Genomic DNA, 18,182 nt, shown 5'->3' on the forward strand with positions numbered 1-18,182 from the left:
GTTTGGGCGTTTCCCGGGCGAACCGGCGCCCGGTCCAGGCGTCGGTTCGGCCGGGAAACGCCCAAACCGGGCGTTCGATTTATTTATTTTTTTTTTTTTTTCTGATTTAAAATAAATATTTTTTTCTAAATTAAAATAAGTTAGTAAATTTAATATAATTTAGTAAATTCAATGAAATTATAATAATTTTATGTTTACAGGATGTCTAATTGGGCGAAAAAATTCGGACTGGGAAAAGGGAAAGGACCCCTGATTCGTCCTCCTGCAGATCCGGTGGAGGAGACTACTGCGGAACGGGAGGGAAGGACACATAATAGAAATGTTACTAGTTCTAAACGTCGTGGGGAACGCACTGGTGCTTTTGTACCCCCACGTACGATGATTGAGGAGGAGACAGAGACAGAGGCCGAGCAGGAGATGGATGCACACATGGATGCATATATGCATCCGCAGGAGTACGAGTACGAGCCACAACTACGCTTTCAGCAGAAGTATCAGTTTCCGGTGCCGGATTTTCCATCCGATGACGATTACGAGGATGTTCCGACTCCGACTCCGCCTCCTGTCCCGATGGGTGGTACTTTCGATGGTTCTATTCCTGTCTCGAGGTCCCGTACCGCTCCGAGAAAAAAACTTCCTTCTCGACCTTGAAGCACGACGCCCCACATTCATGTTAATGTGCCAAAGACATAAGAGATGATGTACGGTCGGAAATACATTCTCTAGCGCCTTTATGAGCCCTAACTCTCGATCCGTCACAATGGCACTAGGTAGAGTCTGAGGGGGGGAAAGTCTCTTCAGCTTTTGCAACACCCATGTGTAATGGTCTTCATTTTCATGGCGCAAAAATGCGACTGCAACAGTAATTTTTTTCCCGACAGGAGTAACACCAACAATCTCCAACAAAGGCAATTTGTACTGATTGGTTTTGTAAGTACTGTCAAGTAGTAATACGTACGGAAACTTACTTAACAATTCGACAGATTGAGGGTGAGCCCACATCAAATCAGTAACTGCATGTGTTGTTTCATCAGTACGGAACCACTTGTAATAGTTATGCTCCTCAAACAACCCAATCAAATGTTGCATCACTGTACGGTCACCCCTAGATAGTCTTTTCAATTTCGCCTTCTGATTGTATATTTGTTTCGAATAAGCATCGAGACCCAAACCATTTTGTCTCAAGTTAGCCAAAATCTTCTTGGGCGGCACATGACTTTGTGACAGATCACTAATGATCTTCGCCTCCTCCTGAGACAATGCACTCATCCCATGCCCGGACTTGTATATCGGAACATGATTATGCTTCCCGTATATTACTCTGACCTCCCATCTATCATCCCATCGTAGCTCTCCGACAATATGAAAACCACAGCCTATTTTTTTGCTACCGGTCCTTCTCGGGCGCGCGTCTGGATTAGTTGATGGACATTCTCGTTTTTCCCCGTATAGGTCACAAGTCAAAAAAATCTTTTTTTTAGGACTGCTTCTTTTTACTATTTTCACAAAAAGACCTCTTGCAACGAACCTCACCCAAACCACTACCTCATCCTTCGAGTCAAACAACTGAGTAGTGGTAACATAATCGGTATGATCAACTTCAATTGTAGACGTATCGTCCTGAAAAAAACGTAAAAAAATTGATTTAAAAAAAAAAAAAAAGGGTTTAAAACCCAAAAGCCCAACTCGGGCGCCCGACGGTGCAGTGCACGCCCATGTTGGGCGTGCAGTTGGCTGTCGGGCGCCCGAGATGGGCTTTTGAATGTTTAGCCCATTTTTTTCGATCGAAAAGACGAAATTTTTACCTCGCTATGTCCGCTATCCAGATCTTCATCCGATGAACTCATTTATGTTCGTATATCACATCAATAAGAATGATTTGTGAAGAAATCGTCTTGAGAGCGATTTTTTTTAGAGAGAGAGAGAGAGAAAGTATCTTTGAACGGTAAATAGCTTTTTTCAAACGGTAAAAAGCAAATCCCTGTATTAATCGTAATATTAATTTTAAGTAGGATGTCAAAATTAGTATTTTGGGCTTGGGGATGGGCCGGGCCGGCCCAACTGAGACTATATTTCCGATTGGGTAAATATTACTATGAAGCAAACGTGTCTGCCTCTTCTTCCCAACACGTTGTCGTTCATCTGGCCGCATAAGCTGCGCCGAGCCGCCTCTCCGTTCTAATCAAATCACACGCGCCTCTCCTTTTTTCATTCTTCCGAGTTTCTAGTTTAAGCGAGGAGAGAGAATATTCCAGTAAAATTAAACAACAAAATGGCGAGCAATCTGTGCCGTCTGTTATCATCGCCGATCGCGAGATCCGAGTTCTTCATCCCGGCGGCGAGTCGCCGACTCGTCTCTACGACGACTCAGCTCCTGCAAAATCAGCAACCGGAGACGAAGGATTCGCCGATCGCTGAAGATAAAGAGAAGATCAGTAGCCAAATCATCGAAGATGAGAAGAAACACGAATCTGAAGATGAAAGCGACGACGATTCTGTGAATAAGCTGACCGGTGAAATCGGTGGTCCCCGCGGGCCCGAGCCAACTCGCTACGGCGATTGGGAGCAGAAAGGCCGCTGCTCTGATTTCTGAGGTTTTCTGAATTTACTACTCATTTTTTCCCCCTTTCTGCTGTGTCTTAGAAATTTGACAAAAAATAAATAAATACTTTTCGATTGGTAAATTTTATTATTATCATTTATAAATTAACGTCTGTTGATAATCATTTTTATTTTTAGAGGCGAATTGGAATTTGAACGCCCAATTCAAGAATTAATTAGTTTAAAATATATTTATTTGTTATTTTTTAAAATATTAAATCGGTTTTGTCGGTACCGAAAAAATCGAATTAGTTCAGTAAAAAACCATACCGAACCAAATAGTTCGGTTCGGTGAATGGTACAAATTTTTGAACTACCGAAAACCGAAATCCTGGTACTAGTTCCATTCCATCTCTTTGGGTTAAATTCGGTCGGTAGTGAATCTTCAAATTGTAATATTTATTTTTTCTTATTTGACTTTATCAATCTACAATACTAATAATTTAAAATTTGACTTGTTTAAAACCCTATAAATTGTAGAGTTTATATATAAAAATTGAGCAAAGTCAAACAAATATTGTTTCTAGTAATTGAATTAAATTACCCCTTGGTTTAATTTTTTATTTCAAGAAATTGATAGGCCCCAACAGGAGTTGGGTTACTAAAAATAATATTGGAGTGACAACAAACTAGTGGCAAGAGTTGACAAATTAAACTAGCCTAAATGAAAATATATCTTCTAAACAAATATTTTTTCTCTCATTAATTTTAAGTTAGAAATGTATTGTTTGAAAGTGACACCAACGTTCCATAATGTATGCCAATAATTGCCATATTTTGGAGAAAAAAAAAAGACATTATAATTATTTGTTTTTTAATACTGCATTAATTATTTAATTTTTAATTTATACTCTTATTAAATCTTTCCAACACTACTTTCTTAACTCTGTTTTAAACAGTTAATATGGAACGAAGGGAGTAAGTTCTAAACTTTAACAAGAATTATTATCCCCCTATCACTATCACAAGTTGTTCAATGCATTTGGAATTAATACATTTCTTTAGTACATTATATTTTGGAATTTCAACTCCAATTTAATATAAATAACTAACAAGAAATTACAAAAAAAGTAAACCAAACGTCTACCAAAAAACTTAATAAAAATATCCCACTCCACACTCTATCACCTATATATATATATATATGGCTCCATTAGTTGACTTGCCCAAATTGCCACCATTTTTGTACAATCCAAAAGCTTCCATACAATCATTGTCTGAAATCAATCACAACCCAATTTTCCCATGTCTGAAAAGGTTTCTCTCTCTAAACCCATGTGCTTCATTTTCTTGATCATCTTCTTCTTATCGGCATTAGCTTCAGCATCGGAGCTCTGTTCCAACGCCTTCTGCCGCCGTACCGAACCCATAATCCGCTTCCCTTTCCGCCTCCAAAACCTCCAGCCAAGCTCGTGTGGCTACAAAGGCTTCAACCTCTTCTGTGGGGCATTTAATCAAACACTTATCAGTCTCCCCAACTCCGGCAACTTCACCGTCCAGGCCGTCGACTACGCCGCCCAGAACATATGGCTGAACGACCCCGGCGGCTGCCTCCCGAGACGCCTCCTCAATTTGAACCTTTCCGGCACCCCGTTCAACAAGGCTTTCTCCCAATCGTTCGACTTTTTTAACTGCACGTTCGATTACAGGAAGTATGGGTTCAACCCCATTGGTTGTTTGAGTGGGGAGAATTACACGGTGCTGGCTTCTTCTTCGGAAAGAGCCGTTAGATTCTTGGCGTCGAGGTGCAGTTGGGTGGCGGCTGTGGCGGTGCCGGTGCAGTGGGGGTTTTATGAGCCGATCGAAACGTCGGATCTCGGAGACGATATCCGGCTCGGTTGGGCTTCGCCGCGGTGCGGCCGGTGCGAGTCACGCGGCGGGCGGTGCGGGTATGGAAGTGCAAACAGTAGTGTGATTGAGTGCAGAGATGCGGCTCGCCATGGTGAGTCATACAGTAGAACCTCGATAAATTAATAACCTCGCGTAAATAATAGTTTCTTCTGGTCGCGACTCAGTAAAAACCTACTAATTATTAGTTCGATAATTTAATAGTTCGTTGAAGTAATAGAATTTTGCTAGTCCCGACTATATTAATTTATATATTAATTTATAGATGTTTAATTGTATTATCAAATAAAAATAGTACAATGATTTAGTATAACCATAAATTATTTATTTTGAAAAAAAACCATTTTAATATCTATCTAGAAAATAAATATATGAATTGAAAATAAACAATAACATTACTTGAAAATTTAAATCAACATAGGATTTTTTTTTAATTTTTAATATCTTTATAGTAATAGTGAATTTGAAAAAACATTGTTTTACTATATGACAAATAAATTTCAGATGTTCCTAACAAAACTATACATTCATTGAACTTCATCCAGAGCTGCCAAGAAGTGCAAGATACGCCATAGTTTTGGGTGTAGGTGTACCGGCACTCCTCTGCCTCGTCGGACTCGTCGCCTTCGTTTGCAGCCGATTACCGAACCGCAGGCGGCACCACCTCGTAATGGACTTCTCAGTGGCGGTAGGCCAACATCCCACCACCACCACCGTCACCGCCATCTCCGGCCTGGACGGAGCAACCATAGAGTCCTACCCGAAAACAATCCTCGGCGAGAGCCGTAGGCTGCCTAAGCCTGAATACAACATTTGCTCGATTTGCTTGTCCGAGTACGCACCTAAAGAAACTCTTCGAAGTATACCGGATTGCCACCATTGCTTCCATGCAGAATGCATAGACGAGTGGCTCCGGTTAAACCCGTCGTGCCCCGTTTGTAGAAACTCACCGAAACCATCTTCACCTAATCTTACACCACAAGTTTCTTGATTCTTGTTTCTTTTTTTTTTTTTTTTTTTTTGCATAAATTGGTAATTTCTAGAACATAACTCTTTTGCTGTGTAAAAATCTTGGTGGTGTAATAAGCAGATATACATACACTCAGTTACTACCTAAACTAGTTTCGACACTGTGATATAAGCTCCCGGTACTTGCGGTCGAATTTGTGTTTGCAGGTTTCGAAGCAGCAAAAGGGTTCGGGGGCATAACGGGCATATTCTCCCCTTCGAGCATCTGAATCACGACTTTCGTAGACGGCCTATCGACGGGGTACCACTGAATACACCAAAGCCCCACGATTATCAGCCTCTTTGCTATCTCGCTTTCGCCCTCTTTCTCGATCTCGATCGCTATATCTTCCCCTTTATCCAGCTTATTGTACATCCATTCCGGAAAGTAAATCTCGTCGCTGCTGTCTTCTTGCACTCCCGCGTCGAAACTCTTCCTCCCACCGACCATATCTAGCAGCAACATCCCGAAGCTGTAAATATCCGACTTGTACGAAACCTTCCCGAAATTCCTCGAGAAAACCTCGGGCGCAATATAGCCTATCGTACCTCGTGCACCGGTCATAGTCACCACACTCTGTTCTTTCGAACACAATTTCGCGAGGCCGAAATCGGCGACTTTCGGGCTGAGGTTGTGGTCGAGCAAGATGTTGTGCGGCTTGATATCGAAATGGAGGATTCTTTGGTTGCACCCTTGGTGCAAATAGTCGATGCCTTTGGCCACGCCCAAAGCAACGCTGTGCAGCTTCTCCCAACCGAGCGTGCTACTTTGATTCCCCGACGAAATGTACTTTTCGAGGGAATCGTTTTCCAAGAACTCGTACACTAAAGCCCTTCTGTACCCATCCGCGCAGTATCCGACCAAACGCACAACATTCACGTGGTGGATCTTGCCTATTGTGGCGACTTCGTTGATGAATTCGTCCCCGTTTCCTTTGGTGTTGTTTAGGACCTTAACTGCAACGGGAATGTCGTTCGAGAGCTTCCCTTTGAACACTGTTCCGTAACCGCCTTGACCTAGCTTATGCTTGAATCCGTCGGCTATAACCTTGATATCGGAGTAAGTGTACCTCGTTGGCTTAAGGGCTTTGTAGTCCTCCAAGAATCGGGATATTCTTTTCCCGTTATCCCGTTTTCTCTTCTTCGTGATGTAGACGTATAAAATTGCGGCCAATGCTACTGCCGTTACAAAAACACCGATCACCGTAACTGCTATAACCACCTTTTTCGAGTCATTGGTCTGATCGGGTTCTTTAGGTATGTCGAAGCATTCGGTCTCGGTGTTGGTTACATTACTCTTCAACCGACAGTACTTTCGACTCGCTTCGCAAGTCCTGCACGAGGGTTCCGGCCAGCGCAAATATGTGTCGTCGATGGAGAATTCGACGGGACCGTCGAAAAGCACCCTCGAGATGTCGGAGATGTTGTACATCTTCAGACAGGTCGACATTGGGAAATCTGTGACCGAGTAAGAAGATCCGAATGCGTAAACTCGGAAACCCCCGTGATTCAGACAGGTAACCGGGTACGAAGCGGCTCTCGAATCGGGTAATTTGGAGCAGTTGAAAAGTGTGTATCCACTGCTATCGTACCTAAGGTCCACTTCGAAGGGGGAGGGGGCGGCGGCGGAGCTGAGTTGAGGGACCCGGTTCGGGAGGCATGACCCGTTTAGGACGCTGACCCGGATCACCTGGTTCATGTAGTCGATTTCCAGGACGGTGGCTTTTGCTGAGATGGGGAGGACGGTGTTTCGGGCCGAGGCCCGAACCGGGTACTGAAACTCGAACTCAGTGGTGTTTGTGGAGCTGCACGAGAGATCGAAGCCCGGGTAGCCGCAGCGCTCCGGCTGCCGGCCGATTAACCGGAAAGGGAAGCGGATAATAGGGCCCGACGCGTGGCAGCTCGTCGGCAGGCATTCGTCTTGCCCTGCTGCAAATCTCGGTTCTTGGAGATACTGCGCTGAGCAAATCAAGAAAAACAAGAAAATAAACATGTTTGTAAGTAATTGCTATTTTTCTTTTGCTGAAATTATATTGCTGGGTTTTTGTTTTTGGTCCAAGTTTGAAGAACTGAGCTTTAGGACAAGAAAAGCGCGTGTTTGGATTTGTGTACAGATAAAATTCCAACCTTGAATTGTTGACTTTTCAAAGACAAGTTTGGGATTAGGTCCACTTTCATCTTCCACTTGTTCTCTGCGCGTTAACTTTTTTGAATACCTTTCAGAAATAAATAATTATCCAAAGTTGACCATTCTCCATTTCCTGAATTCCAAGAACACATAAATTAAATCCAGTGAGAAAGAAAGCATCTATTAGAAGGAAAAACAAAAAAATACCTAAAAGCATGTCTAAAAACAGAGTCTTGCCTGTAATTTCAAGAATCTTGATTCTCCTGCTGTTCTCTACAGTTACAACCACCGCCACAGCCCAGAACAATAATCCCACTTCATACTCATGCCCACCTTCTTCATGTGGGAATATCAGAGACATAAGCTTCCCTTTCAGGCTGAAATCCGACCCCAGATCCTGCGGTTACAACAACCCCACCTTCGAGCTTCAATGTCTGAACAATCAAACAGTTATGACTGTAAGAACAAGAAAGTACTTCGTTCAAGAAATCAACTACATCGACTACTCGATAAGGCTGGTCGATCCCACTTTATACACCGGAAATACTTCCTCTTGTCCACTTTACTTCAACGACTACGACAGCTGGCCCACCTCCATTTTCGACATGTTCTTCGATTGGAATGTGGCTGTGGTGTTCATCCACTGCTTGGCTCCTGTGATCGGTTCTCCGAGATACGTGGAGGCTGCTTTCTGCGGCAACAGGAGCACCGTTTTTTCGTCGAATTCTTCGGAAGTTATCTACAGTTATGTTGTGGTTGGAGAGAGGATTATGGTGTCGGATTTGGAAGAGTCGTGCACGGTTGATCGGGTGGATCAGACCTCGGCCCGGAGGCCCGTTTCTGATTACTCTTCGTTGGGCGGCGTTTACGACGGTTTGAGCTACGGGTTCGAGCTTTCTTGGTTTCGTGTTCTTTGTGGCGAATGCGAGAGGACTTTCGGGTATTGCAGCTTGGAGGGGAATGCAATTAGTTGCGTACATTACTGCAGGGAGGATACACCTATTGCGCAGCTCGGTTTTAATTGTGAGTGTTATGCTATTTTTAGTTACTCGATTATCTCGGATTTGTGTACTCCGATGTTAAATTAATGTTTTTTCTCGAGTATTTTTGGGAGATGGATTGTGCTTTCCATGTTTCGATTTATGCCTGTCGACCTTGTGTAATTACTAATTACGAAGTAGTCGTCTTTTTTATTCACCGGTTACTGTATTTTCGCTAACGCTGCTTTCACTTGAACAATGCAGGTCAATTCCAATACTGGGGAAGTGAGTAACTTAATCTTTTTTAAATCCATATCCGTACTGCTACCTTTCTCTCGTTTCTCTTACCCCGTTTTTTGTTTGCTGCAGTTATTGTCGGAGCTTACGGTTTTATTGTAGTCGGTAAGACTCGTAACATTTATTTACTTTCTATATTAGCTTTGCTGCTCTAATAATCTCATAATTGATAATACGACGATCATGCAGGCGCACTTCTAGCTCTGAGATTCTTGTGTGGATTCCCGTTCCTAGTCGGCATAGTGGCGTACAAATGGAGAAGACGCCACTTGTCAACGGACAAAAGCATCGAAGAGTTCCTACAAAGTCAGAATAATCTCACACCGATAAAATATACCTACTCCCAAATCAAGAAAATGACCAGCAACTTCAACCAGCGATTAGGCGAAGGTGCTTTCGGAACCGTATACAAAGGAAAGCTACGAAGCGGGCCCCACGTAGCAGTAAAAATAATGACCCAATCAACCGCCAGCGAGCAAGAATTCATCAGCGAAGTCGGCACAATCGGACTCATCCACCACGTCAACGTCGTCCAGCTCATCGGTTTCTGCGTAGAAGGTTCGAAATGCGCTCTGGTGTACGAATTCTTACCAAACGGATCCTTAGACAGATACATCTTCAGCCAGCAAGGCATCGAGGCCCGCGGGTTGAAGTACGAGAAAATGTACGAAATCGCCCTCGGCATGGCCCGAGGGATCGACTACCTCCACCGAGGCTGCGACATGCAGATTCTCCACTTCGATATCAAGCCGCACAACGTATTGCTCGACGAGAATTTCAACCCGAAAATCTCCGATTTCGGGCTCGCAAAACTCTATCCGACCGATGGCGGTGCCGTAAATTTGACTGCAGCCAGGGGTACGATGGGGTACATGGCACCCGAGATGTTTTACAAGAACATCGGAGGAGTTTCTTACAAGGCGGATGTTTACAGCTTCGGGATGTTGTTGATGGAAATGGCCGCCAGGAGGAAGAATATGAACCCGTTTGCCGATGATGTGAGCCAGATTTATTTCCCGTCGTGGGTTTACGAACAGTTTTTCGTCGGAAAGGAGATAGAGATAAAAGACGCGACGGAGGAAGAGAGGAAGATGGTGAAGAAGATTATTGTGGTGGCTTTGTGGTGCATACAGATGAAGCCTTCTGATCGGCCTTCGATGAACAAAGTTGTCGAGATGCTTGAGAGTGATTCTCGACTGGAATTGCCACCTAAGCCTTTCTTGGCCCCACGGGAGATAGCGGAGGATCATGGAGTAAGTATGCGTTAGGAATTTGTAACTTGACAATAATATTCTACCATTTATCAGTCCTTTACAGTGCAGTTTAGAAAGTGTAAATTCTTGATTGATTGTAGTTCTTATTTCGTTGAGTATATTCGAATTCTTGATATCCGTCGCACCGAATTTTGAAAATGAAAATATTCACTCTTTAGAGTGTAAAGAAACTACCCAGTCTAAGATTCTGCAGATGTTGAAAAAAAAGAACTTCGTTTCTTTTTGTGTTTAGAGATTAGAAGAGGCGAAGGGATTTGGCGGCATAACAGGTATGCTGCCTCCTTCGAGCATTTGAATCACGAATATTCCATATCGGAATCGAGCCTCGGAATATTCTACTCTACGAAAATTTCAGCCCTAAGATGTCCGATTATAGCCTGGCAAAACTTAATTGCTCGTCAGATGATGAAAAGAGGAAAACAGGGCTCGTTGCACCGGAAGTGTTCTACGGAAACGAGCCGCATTATCGGCTACATTAGAAGATTTTGTTTGTCTAAAGTCTAAACACAATTTAATTAGACAAAAGAAATCTAAACAGTGTTAGTATTTTGCCAAAAAGGTACAAAATCTGAACAATGATGTACAACAATACATACAACGTAATAATATACATATTGCTCAGTATCCTGTATAGGACATGAATGGGAAATAAACCAATTCAAGCCTTGCACATTTTCAAAACATGCCCAATACTTAAACCAACAAACAACAATTTAAAAAAAAAAAGATATGATACATTTACCCAAAAAGAATAAATACATACACATTACAAATATATATTTATATATATCATTTATTTTTCAGCAGTGAAATCCGGCTCAGCCGGCTTCTGCAGCAGGATTGGGGAAATCCTGTCCGGCAGCCTCGTCTTTCTCGTCCTATTCCTCCTCAAAGCCCTAAGAGCATTTGCCGCAAATCTCGAAGCATAAATAGTGGCCCCCAAGCTGGGAGAGCTGCCGCCCCCCTTGGCCAGGGCATCCTGCAACCTATCCTCCTCAGCCCGGAGTGACTCCTCCAGCTTCTTCCTGGCGTACCGCCTCCACGCTGCCTGCACAAAGCAAGCTGCCCAGGTTCTCCACTGCTGCGAATAGAACCTAAAAGTATGCCGGAGCTGCTTGCTGTGCATCCGCCTGAACTGCGATGTCACAAACTTCAAATCGTCCGCCATTAAAGCAAACGCCTCCACCTCCGATAAGGCCTGAACTGTTCTTGTCGAAATCGGAAGGTTGGAAGATGAATTAGGATCCAAAGCCCAAGTCAGAAGCTCTTCGCCGCAAAAATCGCCAGCTTTTAGATATTCGGAATTGAAGAAACCGGTTCGACCACCGTTTGTGGTCACGGTTAATAATTTGCCACGCATGATGAAAAGCATCTCGTCCACTGGATCTCCCTCGCGTACTACGTAGCTGTCGTCTGTGTAGAGAACAGGTTTTAGACAGTCGCACATTGCATCCAATAGTTGATCGTCCATTTTCTCGAACATTGGCACCTGAATTATATAGATATATATATAGGCTTATAAATGTCGTTTTTCGAAAGATGGATAGTAATAATAATAATAATACGATACATTGCACCGATTGTAGAATTTTTCGTAGAATGAAGCGTTTTAATATATCCCCACCTTTATTTTCAATTAAATGATGGTATTCAGATTATCAGTTGTGAGAATTTTATGTTTGTTTTTTTTATTTTTTTCCCGAATCAGATCACCGTCAATTGTAGTGGAAGAACGAAAATTTATGTTGTTTGTAAGGGGGTCTTTCGGTGACTTGCGTGAGTCGGATATAAACTTATTCCGCTTGGCCAGATTTTGTTCTTTTTTTTTCTTTTTTCTTTTTTAATTTAAGCTCCATTTATGGTGATTTGATTCAGGAAAAAAATAAAAATATTAAATTCTCACTCTTTTTAGTGCAAGAACTTAATTTTTTGAGACTTTTGAGAAGAAAGTAAACTCACTCTTTTGAGTAAAGCCAAACAGAGATGTCGTTTAATGTCTCGTCTGAGATCTTTAGGAAGATTGTGGATTAGATTCTCTTCATCGACGCCTCTGGTTTCTTGCCATTTGTATTGGTCGTACCTTCTGATACGCTGCCTCAAACTCTCTGGGAGCAAACGGTGAGACATCCATTGCTCTGCATCTCGTCTTTTTACTCTCATCTCCTCCAACCTTAGAGTTGTTGACTGCAGATATGTCTGTTTGCATCCATTTTTCAGAGTTTTTTGTTAGAATCGAGCATAAAGAAAACAATGAAAATTACTTTTTTCTTTTTTTTGGGGGTTTGTACGGAGAAACGGTTAAGATCACCTGCATATTTCCAATCAGAAATGAAAATAGGACCAAGCCGGATATGGATATGAAAACTGCAAAGCAAATTTCCCAGACAAAGGTACTTGTTTTAAGGTTCTGGCCCAGCGAACTGCAAGAATCGACAACGGTTAAACATCATGCATTTAGAATTTTTTTTTCCTTATGTTTTTTTTTAAATCTACAAATACCTTAAATTCTGCAATCCCCACCAGAAACAATAGAAGAACTTCTGAGGAAAATCTTTCGATTCAACAACACCAGATTGAAGGGCATCAAGGAAAATTCCGAAATCAAATACGGTAGCATTAGGAGTCTGTACAGGGCATGATTGGTTCAAAATATCTAGAAATTCCGTATGGTCATCTTCGCAGCGAAACGAAGCTTTTCTACAAGCAGATTTATTCCCACAAGCTCTAATCCAGCAAGAAGTTTCACGTTCTATCGAAAGCAAATACCAACAAGCTCCCATCACCTAAAACAGAGGAGCAAAAAAACCCGAATGATCGAATAGAATAATCAGTACAGCAAACTGATAAAAGGAACATAGGCAATATACATTTAACTTTCATAAAGATACTTACTTGACTGGCAAGCATGTAAAGGAAAAGATTGAATGCAGCTCCAGCCCATGCTGTTTCAGTGAGTATGCCAGATGTTCGTGTCACTTCTTTGTACAGAGGATTCACTCGGAGAACCCTCGGTATATATTGAAAGAGCACCACGAATTTTAATAAATTCTTTGTGTTCAAAGATCTTGCACCTTTCAACCTGGGTGCGATTATCAATACTACAGTCTGTACAGAAACAGAATACAAGGTCTGTGTTAGCATCTTTCTCGAAAATATTAAAAAAATGGAACTTTTCTTGATTCATATGTCAATTGAAAACTAGGTTCTTATGAACAAGAAAGCACGTCTGGTCGATCCTGCTTGTAATGGACAGTTAAATGCAATCAGCTTATAATTTGTGCACCTGGAAAATTCTCTCACCTGTGGAAGGGGAAGAACTGCAAGGATGTCGATTATGAAGTAAGAAGAAAGGTATCTTTTTGCAATTTCCCAAGAATCTTGAACCAGAACACCCCTTCCGAAAACACGCGAAGAAGGGGCAATGAAACCAGTACGAAACTGAAAAATGATATGGATGAGGTAGAATATATCCGTAAAGGATCGAAGAATACAAGCTGTCATTTCCAATCTGCTGTCCAAATCAAGGCACTTTTTATCGCGATTAATGATGGGTATGTAGAAAAACAAAGGGTCCAAGGATACAGCTATCACACATGACAGCACAAAAATCTTGTTCCATTTCTGTAGAAAAAATCCTTGAGGATCAAGAATTTTCTTCGTAGATCCCTCTTCATCCGTCACAAACTTTCCCACAGAGAAGGATTTTAATGATGTTGTGTATCTCTTGATCCTTTCGGAGCCAGATTCTAATCCTCTTTGAAATTTGTCTGAAACTGAGTAAATTGCCGATCTAAGTCCGCTTACTTGCGCGCCGCCTTCAGAGGGGGGTTGTCCGTTGAATCTTTTCTCTGATGTCCAATCTTGGAATCTGAAAAGTACAATTGTTTGAAATATATTATTAGCATAATCCTCCTTATGAAGAATTGCATTGCGTAAAGCAACAAACGGTGATGTCATACTTATTATTCTCAAAAAAAAATCAATTTCGGGAAGATGGAGGGTACTTTATCTGCTTCCATACACACTCCTTCAAATTATTAATTCATTTTCCCAACCCCAACCCCACTGCTTAATCAAAGTCTTTATCAAGAGTCTTATACTGTAATTCTGTATAAATCTTTTGTATCAAGGACAGTGAATAAATCCCTCACGTTAACTTAGTAAATACTTCCACAAATGCGCCATTGTCTAGCTCCAAATGATCGCATCAGAATATAGATGAGAAGGTTAATAACAAAACTAACCTGACAAACTTTTCTTGTTGATAACTCATAACTCCAGCTCGCACAAAAGATGTAAAGAAACAGATTACAAACTTGTGATTATCGGCATGGAAATGAGAATCTCCGGTCAAATGGCAAGATCAAACCCTGGAAGTATTAAGAACAATCCCATTAGATGATCGGCAAGTCAAAAAAATTGAAAACCGAAACTGAATGGTTTAGCCCGTGATAGAAACCAGCAATTTGTTCTAATAAATTTCACGAATAAACTATTACAAAGTTGACATGGGTTAAGAATTGAGTTCTTCAAATGTAACTAAACCAATCTTCCATATCACACACACACACACACAAAAAAAATCAAATTGTTCAACCAGATAACCCAAAAAATTGAAAATTCCAGAAGTTACTTTCAATAACCTAATTAAATCAGCAAAAAATAAAAGGGAAGCCTATTTACAGTACACCCAACACATGTTTACACCATCGCTCTTACTTAAAAGCAGTCGGATTTCCATTTCAAACTCTTCCATTAATTACTTCATTCAATTCTACAAAGAACAATCCAATTTCAAAAAACAATCAGAAACATAATCAATTCACTACCATATCTTAGTATCTCTCATACATAACAAAATTCGACTCGTCCTCCCCCCAAAAAAACCCCAAAAATCACACCCAAACTATAATCAGAACTCACCAGTTTTCGAGAAGGAACTCAGAAAAGGGAAATACTACTCAAAGAGCAAACATAAGAGAATCACAAGTCGCTATAAAGGCGGCCGGGCCCTCGAAGCCGTACATCAGTGTGTGTATGTGTGTGAAAAGGGGTTGGGGGTTGGGAGGGAAGTTTCGCGGAGATTTCTTATTTTGTATTTGTTTCTTCTTCGCAGTAAAAAACATTTGTGCCGTTTGATTTGTTACTATCGGAACAAAGAAAAAAAATCTGCAGTTTTGTGCGTGCCGATGGATTCTAGAGAGAGAAAGTGAAGAGAGAGAGAGAGATGAGTCCACCCAACTAGACTTCAAATATTATTGGTGGGGAAAACAGGAAAAGTCATTGGGTGGGACCCACTCCCATAATGGGCCTTGTGACTCTTTCTCAATTACCCAAAATTCCATAATTCTTTATTTAAAAAATTATTTTTATATTATTCTTAGTAGGTAAATAAACAAATTGCACAGAGCAAATAAATTCAAATTATTCATGTCATATATTACCGATTCAAAGTGTATTATTAAGTGTGTTGACCTTGTTGACTTATCATAACGTGGAAAGACTTTTGCTCCTATTCCATCTTTGCCATTTGCATCACAATGATTTCATTGGATCGTATATTTATTTTGGCTATTTTCATATATTTGACGGTCTTAATTACTATATACTTTGGATACTGTACTTTTAGTTTTTTTAAGTTTCGCTTATAGTTAGCTTTCTAACCACCTGAAATGTTTGAAATGTAATTTTATATTTTCTTTGTTTTCTTCATTTTATCTATGTATGTAACTAAACACGTCATGAATCTTTCAAAATATGTTTGTTTGAATCTTCCCAAAATTACGACGAGAGATCGAAAAAAACGTACTGTAGCTCTACTCATCTACATTGCTACTATTTTAGCTTTTATGCCTCATGTCTGAAAAAATGAATGTATATATCTGATGATAGTTAACAACTCTTAGTACAAGTGCTAGGATGTTGTCGCCCTAAGAATCATCAGCTTTTTGTCATTGCAATCAAGAATAATGAGACTCTGAAAGAGCTTCTTGATATCGTGGAGCTACATATCCAGATTCGTTAGATTGTGAGCGTACATTGTATGCAAGTTTTACATTTAATATGGGAAGTGCATCATTTAAATCATATGTACACGTTATAATATCATATATGCACCATTTATGAGCATTAGTATTTTTTTTTAAGTGAAAAAAAATTATATAATTATAATAATAATATAAAGTGACGGCCATTCTTGATATTTCGCATGAGTTCGATAGCTAATTGTAAAGAAAACTTAAAAAGGGAGAGTACAATATCCGAAATACAATATTTAAAATTGTCGCGCATATGAAACTAGCCAAAAATGATTTAAGAGATAAAACCTTTGAGTGATTATGCACATAAAGTATCCCATAAAGTATTTTATCAACATTTTATCATATATGGACAATGTATGGTTGTCTATTGCATTCAATTAGATCGACAATATTTAAACTGATTCATAGGTATACAATAAAAATTAAAATCCAAAATTAAAAGACTAGTACTATTTATAGACTAAACCATAACGTAAGATATTTTTCATAATAAATAATCCATTACAATATTCTAGAAAACATGCCTGCAATAATTATGCAATTTTACGATGGAGCTTGCAAGCTAAGCAATAATTACATTTTATAGCACTATGTTGAATTAATGATGTGATCAATATTCAATTAACAAATACGATATTTATTTCTACGCATAGTACTTATATATTTGGTCAAAATATAGGCAAGTGCATATATTGGTCAAAATAAGTGAAAGTGACTTGATATTATTAAATATTTAATTTAATCGAATTTTTAATTTGGCCTACAAATTGAGTGCCGTGAGAAAAGGTGGGGAGCTGTTGAGAACAGCTTGTCAATATTTTGGGTCAATCTATTGGCATTTAATAATTATATCCTCTATTTTATTTATTTATTTATTTGTTTTTTTTTTCTTTTATGTTTTTGTTCGGAAACAAAATTCACTATTATTAAAAATTCAAGTAGACGGAGAATGTTGAAGTCTGATATTGTTACCATACTGGATATAAGATGTGGGAGTGAAAATTCGTTCGTCGGCGTACGAAACCAACACAGGTGACTCGCGAGCTGTTTTCGACAATTGCCATTCGTTGCCGTATAGAAAATCGAGAATCGAAGTATGGTAGAAGGTTTGCAGAAAATCAAAAATAGCAAATAGTAAAACCCTTTATTAAGCTGCTTTTCATAAAAAACAAATTATTTAGGCCTCATGAACCACTTAAATATATTATTATTATTATTATTATTATTATTATTATTATTATTATTATTATTATTATTATTATTATTTTTTTTTTTTTTTTATTTTTTTTTTAAATGTTTTTGTGAATATTTATATGATATTATAGAAAATGCTACTTCTTTGTTTATTATATAATTGAATAATTCACAAGTATTATGTTCCTAAATAAATGAGACATTTTTCAATTAAACGAGTGTCTAAAGTGTCTATCTAAAATACCTCTTCATCTGTAAGTATTTCAATTGTCTTTTTATGCACACTAATTTATAAATAATTTTGAGAAAACAAATTCGATAAATTAACCCACTTGATATAAAAATCAAATTTTTACAAAATGAATTTCACCTAAATTTTTTAGGCAAACTTGTGGTCAAATCACAAAATTTACAATCATGTGAGTGACAATTGACTATTTAATTGCACCTAGAGATACAGGTTTATCGACTACCATTTTCAGACAAATTTATTACTGGATGAGAGCAAAATAGGGTATTGTAATTTCGTCCCACATCGGAAGTATAACAAGATTTGCACTACTATATAAACTTCCAGAAAGTGAGTGTCACTCGCCGAGCTTGGTAACGCGAGCTTGTGACCCAAGTGGGGGCAACATTGTGATTGAACAGCTGTCTAGGCTTTCTAGCCGGGCCAATTGATACGATTAATTGGCCTGCCCGGTCCAAGTGGCGAGTTGGTCCATGTGACTCGGGCGTAGGCTTTTGAGAGAACAAATATGAATGAAATATTTATGCAAATTGTTTTATTGAATTTAAAATTAAAATATTT

The 18,182-nt window shown here is 39.8% G+C and overlaps 5 protein-coding genes across 8 annotated transcripts; 2 read left to right on the forward strand and 3 right to left on the reverse strand.

The window, feature by feature from the left end:
* Positions 1-835: 835 nt before the first annotated feature.
* LOC148769943 (uncharacterized) lies at positions 836-1,847 on the reverse strand. The gene is made up of 4 exons (XM_088818855.1): positions 1,806-1,847; positions 1,529-1,620; positions 959-1,333; positions 836-854 (listed from the first exon to the last, which is right to left on the reverse strand). Exons 1-4 carry the CDS (start codon positions 1,845-1,847, stop codon positions 836-838), a joined length of 528 nt encoding a protein of 175 aa, XP_088674981.1.
* A 1,894-nt stretch (positions 1,848-3,741) lies between these two features.
* Positions 3,742-7,480, forward strand: LOC105977307 (RING/U-box superfamily protein). The gene is made up of 2 exons (XM_088819602.1): positions 3,742-4,543; positions 4,995-7,480. The coding sequence occupies exons 1-2, from the start codon at positions 3,847-3,849 to the stop codon at positions 5,438-5,440; spliced, it is 1,143 nt and encodes a 380-aa protein (XP_088675728.1). The 5' UTR covers positions 3,742-3,846; the 3' UTR covers positions 5,441-7,480.
* On the reverse strand, positions 4,820-7,450 carry LOC105977840 (rust resistance kinase Lr10). Its single transcript, XM_013003220.2, has one exon. It carries the CDS (start codon positions 7,448-7,450, stop codon positions 5,552-5,554), a length of 1,899 nt encoding a protein of 632 aa, XP_012858674.2. The 3' UTR covers positions 4,820-5,551.
* A 15-nt stretch (positions 7,481-7,495) lies between the features above and the next one.
* LOC105977901 (rust resistance kinase Lr10) lies at positions 7,496-10,249 on the forward strand. Of its 2 annotated transcripts, XM_013003295.2 has the most exons (4): positions 7,801-8,608; positions 8,830-8,850; positions 8,935-8,967; positions 9,052-10,249. In XM_013003295.2, the coding sequence occupies exons 1-4, from the start codon at positions 7,801-7,803 to the stop codon at positions 10,128-10,130; spliced, it is 1,941 nt and encodes a 646-aa protein (XP_012858749.2). In that variant the 3' UTR covers positions 10,131-10,249. The 2 variants fall into 2 exon arrangements, with proteins under 2 accessions (XP_088675727.1, XP_012858749.2); XM_088819601.1 differs by lacking the exon at positions 8,830-8,850 and having other exon boundaries at positions 7,496-8,614.
* A 414-nt stretch (positions 10,250-10,663) lies between these two features.
* On the reverse strand, positions 10,664-15,381 carry LOC105977750 (cyclic nucleotide-gated ion channel 1). Of its 3 annotated transcripts, none has more exons than XM_013003115.2 (8): positions 15,060-15,381; positions 14,381-14,506; positions 13,437-14,004; positions 13,029-13,241; positions 12,636-12,919; positions 12,445-12,556; positions 12,096-12,332; positions 10,664-11,625 (listed from the first exon to the last, which is right to left on the reverse strand). In XM_013003115.2, exons 2-8 carry the CDS (start codon positions 14,407-14,409, stop codon positions 10,930-10,932), a joined length of 2,139 nt encoding a protein of 712 aa, XP_012858569.1. In that variant the 5' UTR covers positions 14,410-14,506; positions 15,060-15,381; the 3' UTR covers positions 10,664-10,929. The 3 variants fall into 3 exon arrangements, with proteins under 3 accessions (XP_012858569.1, XP_012858571.1, XP_012858570.1); XM_013003117.2 differs by having other exon boundaries at positions 14,856-15,093; XM_013003116.2 differs by having other exon boundaries at positions 14,966-15,067.
* Between the last annotated feature and the right edge of the window lie 2,801 nt (positions 15,382-18,182).

This window comes from Erythranthe guttata, chromosome 6, assembly GCF_056151865.1.
Source record: "Erythranthe guttata isolate IM_541 chromosome 6, IM_541, whole genome shotgun sequence".
NCBI lineage: Eukaryota > Viridiplantae > Streptophyta > Magnoliopsida > Lamiales > Phrymaceae > Erythranthe > Erythranthe guttata.